General features: G+C 39.8%; 1 protein-coding gene across 2 annotated transcripts in view; it reads left to right on the top strand.

Annotated features, from left to right (window-relative positions):
- Nucleotides 1-9309, top strand: part of LOC308700157 (rho GTPase-activating protein 40-like) — a 37322-nt gene extending 28013 nt beyond the window's left edge. The window contains exons 8-15 of one of the 2 annotated variants that reach the window (XM_081381584.1): nt 161-238; nt 1341-1500; nt 2281-2363; nt 3428-3634; nt 5137-5280; nt 6234-6379; nt 6490-6545; nt 6873-9309. In XM_081381584.1, the coding sequence (XP_081237710.1) occupies nt 161-238; nt 1341-1500; nt 2281-2363; nt 3428-3634; nt 5137-5280; nt 6234-6379; nt 6490-6545; nt 6873-6976 (978 nt within the window). In that variant the 3' untranslated portion in view covers nt 6977-9309. The remainder of the gene's footprint in view (nt 1-160; nt 239-1340; nt 1501-2280; nt 2364-3427; nt 3635-5136; nt 5281-6233; nt 6380-6489; nt 6546-6872) is intronic. The other variant, XM_081381585.1, reaches the window with a different exon arrangement.
- The last annotated feature ends 691 nt before the right edge of the window (nt 9310-10000 follow it).

Below are 10000 nucleotides of genomic sequence, written 5' to 3'. Positions count from 1 at the left end.
GACATAATTTCCTGTTTCACCTCTCACGTTATGCTCGTTTATTACGTAGCTCTCTGAAGTGGAAACATTAGAAAACGATGCGCATGTTTAGTCATGTGGCGAATATTGTATTAACTTTTGTATTTAACAATTTTCAATGTGAATGTTTTCTTGTTTTCAGCTGCTGTCGTTTCTGGAGAAGAAGGGTCTTGATTCTGAGGGGATCCTGCGGGTTCCAGGCTCTCAGGCCAGAATAAAAGTAACATAAAACATTATTATAAACTAATAAGTAGTAACATTGTGTCCATTGAAGTGCTTGTCTGAAACGTTGTATTACTCGTGTTTAATGACTCTTTAAGATGAATCGCTTGTTGTATTCCTCATCTGGCATCTGATTAGTGCTGGGCAACAATTAATCGCATCCAAAATAAAGGTTTGTGTTTACATAATATTTGTGTGTGTACTGTGTATAATTATTTTGTATATATAAATACACACACATGCATGTATATATTTAAGAAATATTTGCATGTACAGTCAAACCAAAAATTATTCAGACTTTTTTTTACTAGTGTGATCAGAACACTATAGTCAATTTATGTAAGTGAGGAAAGCAGAATAAAGTAAACTGTGACATATTACACCCCAAAACTCTTCATACAGAGACTACCAGTGACATTTATACACATTTTGGACCAAAAATGATTCAGACACTTTGACCTGATTATGTATCTTAAGTGTGTTTTCTTTAATTGCTAATGCTCTTTTTACACACAGACTGAACAAAATGAAGCATTGCTTGGTGATTGGTTGAGCTAAACTGGTATTATCTAATTGTGTAGTTAAATTTAACAGCTGACAGATATTCAACATAATTCATGTGTGAGACAGTCTAACAGAAGGACGGACAAAACCAGTCAAATATCAACTGAGTTCTGCTCATATTTCATTACCATTTTAAAAACTATAGCGAATAAACTGAGATAATGTGAGAAATGTTGAAGATGTCTGAATACATTTTGGTTTGACTGTATATACTGTATATATATTTATACATAATTTATATTATATATAAATATTTTATATATAAATAACACATTTTCTTATGTATTTATTACACATTTTGTAGGTATTTATATATACAAAATAATTATGCACAGTACACACACATACATTATGTAAACACAAACGTATTTTAGATGCGATTAATCGTTGCCCAGCACTAAATATAATAAATGTAAAAGTACCCTGAGGTACTGGGAGTTTTATCTCAGAGTGCCATCCCATCAGGCCCGTGGTGTGTGTGCGAGTGCTGTTTGTCACCTGAAGGCTCACAGTGTTTGGTTGTGTGTTCCTCTCAGGTTCTGCAGCAGAAGTTGGAGAACTCGTTCTACAGCGGTTCCTTCGTCTGGGACGAGGTGAGTCCGAACGACGCCGCGGCGCTGATGAAGAAGTTGATCCGGGAACTCCCGGCGCCGCTGCTGACCGCCGAACACCTCAATGCCTTCAGTGCCGTCAGAGGTGTGTATGAGGGCCTCACTCGGGTCCTGTAGGTCCTACAGCATGCTCTAGGGGTGTGACGGTTCTCGGTAAAAAATCGACCCGTACCGTAACGCATTCGCACCGCGGTTGATCTCAAATCTGATCTGGTGTGTTGAAAATAACAACGCGTAGAACAGACAGTTCCGCTAATGTGTGTTTCTGTCGATGGATGCACATGCTGGCTCCCCAACCACACATTACAACAGCGATGAAAAAAGAAAATGTGAACAGAACGGTCACTCTATGCGAACTTTGAACCGTTGCACTCCTAGCGTGCCACATCACAGTCGCTGCATCTTCACCGAAACTCTCATTTATCTCTGACACATGATCTAAAAGCTTACTGATTTATTATTTTTATAATTTTTTTACTTTTTTGTGAAAAACTATATTAATGATATCTGCATACATTCACGTTGGTTCTGTTCTGTTCACCCTGAGGAGGGTTATTGCCGCTAGGCTGCCCAGAACTGAACCATACCGCTAATCCAAACTGTATGCTAACTGTCAGTCGTATCTGACGATAGTGCTCCTGACAGAACCTGTGCTAAATGAAAGAAAACAGGATGACAAAAATATTGAATCCAGTATTTGGTAATTGATAAAGGGAAATGAGTAATTTAAAAGGATTGTCATTTTTGACTTGTAACATATAAATTAGGATTTTTGTATTATTAGGACGCGAGGGGTTAAAGGACAGTTTCTTCTAGACTGAAGAGTGTTTCTGATGAAGGATGATTTGTCAATTGTCTTGTACAGATATAGCAGACCTGAAGCAGAAGCTGCACATGCTGAATCTCCTTGTGTTGCTGCTGCCAGAGCCCAACAGAAACACACTGAAGGTACAACACACACACACACACACATATATACACACATATACACTCTCTCACACACACACACACACACACACACACACACACACACACACACAAACACACACATATACACTCTCTCACACACACACACACACACACACACACACATATACACACACTCAGACACATATACACACACACATACACACATTCACTCACACACTTACACATATATACGCTCACACACTCACTCACACACACACACACACATACACTTATACACACACTCACACACACACACTCAAACACTTACACGCACACACACACTCATAGACGTGACTCATCATCATCACCGCTCTGGTCCCGTTACGTAAGAGAAATTCCTTAACACATTCAACATTTGCTCTCTGTGTGTGTGTGTGTGTGTGTGTGTGTGTGTGTGTGTGTGTGTGTGTGTGTGTGTGTGTGTGTGTGTGTGTGTGAGTGTGTGTGTGTGTGTGTTCAAGCGTCACACAGCTCACAGTCAGTCGTTTATATAACTGTGTCTCTCTGTGTTTAGCTTCTGCTGTTGATGAATGTTAAATTCACATGAAACGCTTTTCACAACCCAACTCACTTCAAGAGTTCGTCCGTCGTCCTGTCATCATTCACTCGCCCTCGTGTCACTCACACCCGCGGGACTCTCTCTCTTCACTGCAACACAGAAGCAGATATTTCTAAGAACAGTGGACCAAACAACACTGACTTACATTATAACATAAAAACACTAAGGCGTTACTCAAAAATATCTCCACGCATCTATTCATCAAATAATCCTGAAAAATAAAATGTATCACAGTTTCCACAGAAATATTAAACTGTTTTCAACACTGATAATAATCATAAATGTTCCTTGATCATCAAATCCTCATATTAGAGTGATTTCTGAAGGATCATGTGACACTGAAGACTGGAGTAATGATGCTGAACATTCACAGGAATAAACTACACTTTACTGTATATTCACATAGACAACAGATGATTTACACTGCTATTTTCACCGTATTTTCGATGTGTGTGTGTGTGTGTGTGTGTGTGTGTGTGTGCAGGCGCTGCTGGAGTTCCTCAGTAAGGTCGTGTCCTGTGAGCGTCAGAACCGCATGAACCTGTGGGCCGTCTCCACCATCATGGCTCCCAATCTCTTCCTCCATAAAGCGGTTCCCAGTAAGCTCTCGTCGGGTCCGGAGAAGGGCCAGGCGGAGCGGGCGGCCCACATCATGAGGCTCCTCATCCGGTACCAGGACCTGCTGTGGACGGTGAAGAGCTTCAGTTCCTCTCGCTAGTCCTCAAACATCATGTCCACACTCCTGTTATTAGGCATATTCTAGGATATTGCCCAGATAAGCTAAAAACATATGCACTTAATTGACCCTTTGCAGGGAGTTTGATTGACAGGCGATCTGGCCAATCATAATCCAACATCCGCCCAATCCGGCATTTTTGTCCGACACAGCAGTCAGAGAGTTAGTAGATTAACGTTGGAGGATTTGAACTTGACGGTGTGATGTTCATTCATGTTTATTTGATGCTATAAAAAAAAAGCAGTGATTCGGAGCTCATGATTTCAGGAAACGAGACTTTGAAACGTTTTGAAATGTAGGGGGCGAAGATCTCTGCAAACCCATCAACCAGCATCCTTATATTTTTTTGGGGAGTTTTATAAATTTGTAGACATTTTCAATTACACATTTGTATAGTAAAAATGAAGAGTTTTAGTTAAAAGCTCTCCATAAAACAAGCCCTACTTTTGTACAGACGATTATTTGTTGACTGAATTTAAAGTCCCTCTGTAATCAACCATTTTATCCCTTAAAACTCATCTTTAATCACCAAAATGACATATTTAAACGTTTTTTTCCCTTGAAAAATGCCTTAAAATATCTTGAGTGTAACTCGACACCCTTGCCTCATTTAGTATGTGCGGTTCTATGAATATGCAAATGAGCCCCGCCTCCACTCACTCCCTCAGCTCAGAGATCCACTGGTTGACGATCACACGTTGATCTGATTGGTTACAAGGTAGTTTGTGACGTCAGAAACACCAGCGATTTCAAAGCGTGTTTTTGAGACTGTCTTTGGTTCACTGCAGTTTTAAGGAGGAAATACTCAGCAATGGTGTCGACTTATGAACTTACACATGGTTTGTCTTAAAGCAGATTAAAAACACCACATAGACACATAAACAACATTATAAGCTGGATGTTCACCACAGGGGGACTTAAATAGATTACACTTTCGATTAAACATTTGCAATTGGTTTGTAAAAGGTGTTCGCTGCATTTACACAGTTCTGACCAGCAGGGGTCGCCAGCGTCTCCAGCGGAGAGATCAGTTCAGTCGATTCAAAGTTTTAAAAAGCTTTGTTTCTCTCATCACTAGCAGACATGCGCATAAATTATGAGGGAAAGACATTTACCTTTTTATAATAAATCCATTGATGCGCAACAAAAAAAAAGTCACATATGACAGAGGAATGTTTGGAGTAACGACGAGATGTGAACATACTCAAACATCATATTTGAGAAAGAAGTGGGAAAACATCAACGAAAAGATGTGATAAACCTCGGACAAGAGAACATGACAGTGTTTATTGTGTTTCGGATTGCAGAAACTTCCATTACTGATGTTTTGCACCAGTTTCCCAGGAAGTGCTGATTTTGTTTTCTTGAACGCATGGGATGGAAACGTTGCTTTATTAAATGTGCATGATTACAGTGGTTTTGTCTGCTTCATGAGCGCTTGCTCTGCTGTTCTGCAGGTTCCTAACTTCTTGCTGAGTCAAGTGAGGAAACTGAACGAGAACAGCAGCCGTCGGTACCAGTTCTACGACAAGCGCATCAAGAACCTCCTCAGGAAGATCCACACCGACAGCAGAGACAAACCCGACAAGAACTCCAGCGAGGTGAGAGAGAGAGGGGTGGAGACACTGTGAGAGAGAGGGAGAGGGAGAGGGAGAGAGGAGGAGGGGAGAGGGGGGAGAGAGAGAGTATGTGTGTGTGTGTGTGTGTGTGTGTGAGAGAGAGAGGGGTGGAGACACTGTGAGAGAGAGGGAGAGGGAGAGGGAGAGGGAGAGGGAGAGGGGGAGGGAGAGGGGGAGAGGAGGAGGGGAGAGGAGGAGGGGAGAGGGGGGAGAGAGAGAGTATGTGTGTGTGTGTGTGTGTGTGTGAGAGAGAGAGGGAGAGAGAGAGGGAGAGAGAGAGGGGTGGAGACACTGTGAGAGAGAGGGAGAGGGAGAGGGAGAGGGAGAGGGGGAGAGGAGGAGGGGAGAGGAGGAGGGGAGAGGGGGGAGAGAGAGAGTATGTGTGTGTGTGTGTGTGTGTGTGAGAGAGAGAGAGGGAGAGAGAGAGACTGTGAGAGAGAGAGCGACAGATCGTGAGTGTGTGTGTGTGTGTGTGTGTGTGTGTGTGTGTGTGTGTGTGTGTGTGTGTGCGCGCGAGTGTGAGTGTGTGAGAGGATGAAGGGATGATCCCTTTAGAGGCTTTAGTCTCAGGAACAGACGCTTACAGGACCTGATTGAACACATGAAGTGCGTAAAGGCTCTAGAGATCGTGACATGAGCTCATGTGAGATGCTCCTAAAAACAGAATCATCTTCTATTATGAAAAAACCGTTCACTTCAAATCATGGAGAATAATTATAGATTTTTGCATAAAGGAAATGAAGTCTATTTGACATCCATCGTAACATTATTTTCATGTCGGTTTGCTGTCAAATTCTCAAGTTTGATTTTCTTAATTTTAAAATGCTATATTATAAAATATATATTCATGTTGAATTGTATTCAATTAAATATAATATGAATATGTTCAGATATCTATATAATTCTTTTGTGTGTGTGTGTGTGTGTGTGTTCAGCAGTGTCGTACTGTAAAGATCCAGCTGGGTGACGTGAGTTCCTCGATGGAGTTTCGTCTCGCCGTTAACTCTCGCGCCTCAGACCTGATGTCACAGTTTTATAAAGAGCTGCACGCCTCGGATAACAGCAGGGCGCTCCTGAAACGGTAACACACACAGGCACACACACACGGGCACACACACACATACACACACACACACACACACAAATAAATCCTTCAGTATAATGCATTAGCCTATATTTTCCCTCTCACAGAAACGGCTCCACATCATTCCCAGACTGTGCCGTCTATGAAGTTGGTGGGAATATCGGTAAGTGTTTTTGTTTTGTGCCAAATGAGACAAAACCCAAAACAGAGTTATTATAGTTATTATACAGAGTTATCATAGTTAACTCCAGTCTCAAATGGGAATATCGTGTTGGCCGTGTGCATGAGGAGAAAGCCCATCATCCAGAAAACAATACTGGAATATTTATATGAATATTATATGGGACACCTCTCTCAGTTTGTTATGTATAAATGTATGTTTATGTTTAATGTGCTGTCCACCCAGTTTCTGCATTTAAACAGCACTTTATACACGTGTTTAAACTACACATGTATATTTGTAATGGCTCAATCTTGTTTCATGGATCAGGTGAACATTGTTTGGATCCAGAGACTCATTTGTTTGACTTGCACAACAACAACCCGAGCGGTGAGTGGATCATCAAACTGAGATCGGCCAGCAGAGGGCAGTAGACACACACACACACTCCTTTAGACGACTGGAGACCTTTGACCCCTGAGGGGAACTAGAATGAATCACAGCGCTGGTGTTTCTTCAGGCGTGAGATCGAGGTTTGAACACTGAGGTCCCGCAGAAGCTCTGAGATGGAGATGTGCAGCTGGACTCCTGCTCATCCGGACTCTCGTGTGTGTGTGTGTGTGTGTGTGTGTTGTACTGGTGTAAAGCGGAGATCTGATGCAGCTCACGGTTCTGATTATTTATTAAGTGCCAGTGCACATCTGTGTTTGTTGATGTGATGAATGAATGTCTGATGCCTCGCAGTATTACACATCAAAACATGTTCGTGTCACTGCAGCTCTTCTATGATCTGAGTTATGACCTTCAGTTCTACATTTACACGTTACTGTACTATATCGAAGCACTTTCTAAACTTTGACGGCTCTTTATCGCTCTGTGTTTCCTTTGACTCTAACCTGATGTTTATATGGAAGCTTGTTTACGCCACGCAATAAAAAATAAAAAAGGTATTTGCAATTTTTTATCTGACTTTATTTCTTACAATTTTGAGTTTATATCTTGCAATTTATAAACTTGGTTTATAAACTCGAAATTGTGAAAAAAGTCAAAATTGCAGTTTATAAATTCATAATTGCGAGAAAAAGTCAAAATTGTAGTTAATAAACTCAGAATTGCAATAAAAAGTAAAAATTGCGGTTAATAAACTGAATTGCGAGAAAAAAGTCAGAATTGTGATTTATAAACTCAGAATTGCGCAAAAAAAGTCGGACTTGCGATTTATAACCTCAAAATTGCAAGAAAAGGTCAAAATTGCGATTTCTAAAACCGGGAATTGTGAGAAAAAAGTCCTAATTGTGATTTATAAACTTGCAGTTGCGAGGGAAAAGTCCTAATTGCAATTTATAAACTGGGAATTGCAAGAAAAAAAGTCACAATTGTCGTTTATAAACTCGCAATTGAGAGAAAAAAGTCATAATTATCGTTTATAAACTGGGAATTGTGAGAAAAGAGTCAAAATTGATGTTTATAAACTGGGAATTGCGAGAAAAAGTAAAAATTTGTCGTTTATAAACTCAGATTTGCGAGAAAAAATCACAATTGACGTTTATAAACTCGCAATTGAGAGAAAAAAGTCAGAATTGTTGTTTATAAACTGAATTGTGAGGAAAAAGTCAAAATGGTTGTTTATAAACTGGGAATTGCGGGGAAAAAGTCAAAATTGTTGTTTATAAACTGGGAATTGCGAGGAAAAAGTCAAAGTTGTTGTTTATAAACTCGCAGTTGTGAGAAAAACTCATAATTACGAGATAAATTGCAATTCCCTTTTTCTCTGTCATTCCGCGGCGGAAACGATCTTCCGAATGTTCCGATAGTATTGTGTATGATGTCATTTGTCATATTCCCGAGTGTTAGTGAGATCATGCTGTGTAACAGTCGATAACATCCATCACACACACTGTCACGCCTCATCCCTCATCCAAACACGTTCATCTTCGCTAATGTTCATATGACACACACACCGTCACACTGAAGCTCAGATTAAAGCCGCATGGCGTCGCTCTGGCGATGAGCACTTGAGAAATATGGCTAGTCTGATGGTGAAATATACTGAACGTTCAGAAATGACATTTCATAAGCTAATGGGAATGTTGAACACATTTATCCGGGAGAGCGGGCGGTGTGTGTGTCACAGTCGGCTGGTCAGGGACAAAGCCTGAAGAAAGATGTTCTGTCAGATGTAGGTCATCGTTGAGGCGACACATGGACGACTTCCCATCAACACACACACACACACACACACACACACACACACTGACAGCCTCTGGCTTCGGGGATTTTACTGTTTGCCTGTCAGGCACATGAACAATATTCCATCATTCTCTTGAACTTGGTGTATAATCAGTATTTCTCTGTTGTATCGCTGCACTGCTAAAGTTCAACCCAATCTCTGTCTTGTTTTCCAGCAAAACATCCTTTAATCACGAGACATTTACTGGAGAATGAAGTGAGACTGTTCTGAAAACAGCTACACATTTTATCTCAGAACACAAAGACTTCTTCAGTCATTCTGCTTCTCCAGTAAATGTGTCTTTATTTAAGAATTTTACACCTCATCATTTCTTAATTTTATAAGACTTTTTAATCTCGTAATTATGACTTGATGTTTGATATTTGTGCTGGAAAACAAGACCGAAGCACTGAGGAAGAACACGATTTCTGCAGTGTTTTCTAATGTGAAGGATAATGAATTAAATGCTTGTATTTGTGAATGCGCTTTTTGTAAACAGATTTGTATTGATGATGTAATAAACTGACTTTGAATGTGTTCTGGTTCTGGTGTGTGTGCGTGCGTGTGTGTGTGTGTGTGTGTTAGATGTGCTGTGAAACGCCAGTGCTATCAGTGACTCCAGGCGTACGGTTTATTGATCCCGCATCTCTCGCTCTGATCAGTTGCTGAACGGGGTTTTATTGTTGATCGTTACTGATAAACTCACTCTTCGTGTGTGTTAGATCTGTGGAAGCGCACGTAAACACACTCGGGTTCTTCTAAATCATAATTGTGACATGAAATAATATTTTCGACTTTGTCATAATTATGACTTAAAAAGAAAAATGTATGACTTGTAATTTATACTTTTTACCTCATAATTTTGACTTTTTAATCTCATAATTATGACAATTTCAACTTTATATCTTAAATTTTGAGTTTTTGTCAATTATGACGAGTCAAAATTATGATAGCATATGAGATTAAGTCGTTACGAGATAAAATAGAAATTATGAGATAATTGTAAATTGATCTAAATTCATAATTATGACTTAGAATGCCAATTTTATCCTTGTAATAATTTCAATTTCTTAATCTCATAAAATGACGGTATTCTAGACTTTATCTCATAATTTTGATTTGTTTCAGAATTTTGAATTTTTATCATAATTATTACAGTTGTAATTTATACTTTTGAACTCATTATTTTGACTTTTTTATCATTTCAAATTTTAGTAATAATTTAATA

This window comes from Scardinius erythrophthalmus, assembly GCF_964197995.2.
Source record: "Scardinius erythrophthalmus genome assembly, chromosome: 12".
NCBI classification, from domain to species: Eukaryota; Metazoa; Chordata; class Actinopteri; order Cypriniformes; family Leuciscidae; genus Scardinius; species Scardinius erythrophthalmus.
Note: the sequence above shows the minus strand (reverse complement) of the source record. Positions and strands in the feature narration are given on the sequence as shown.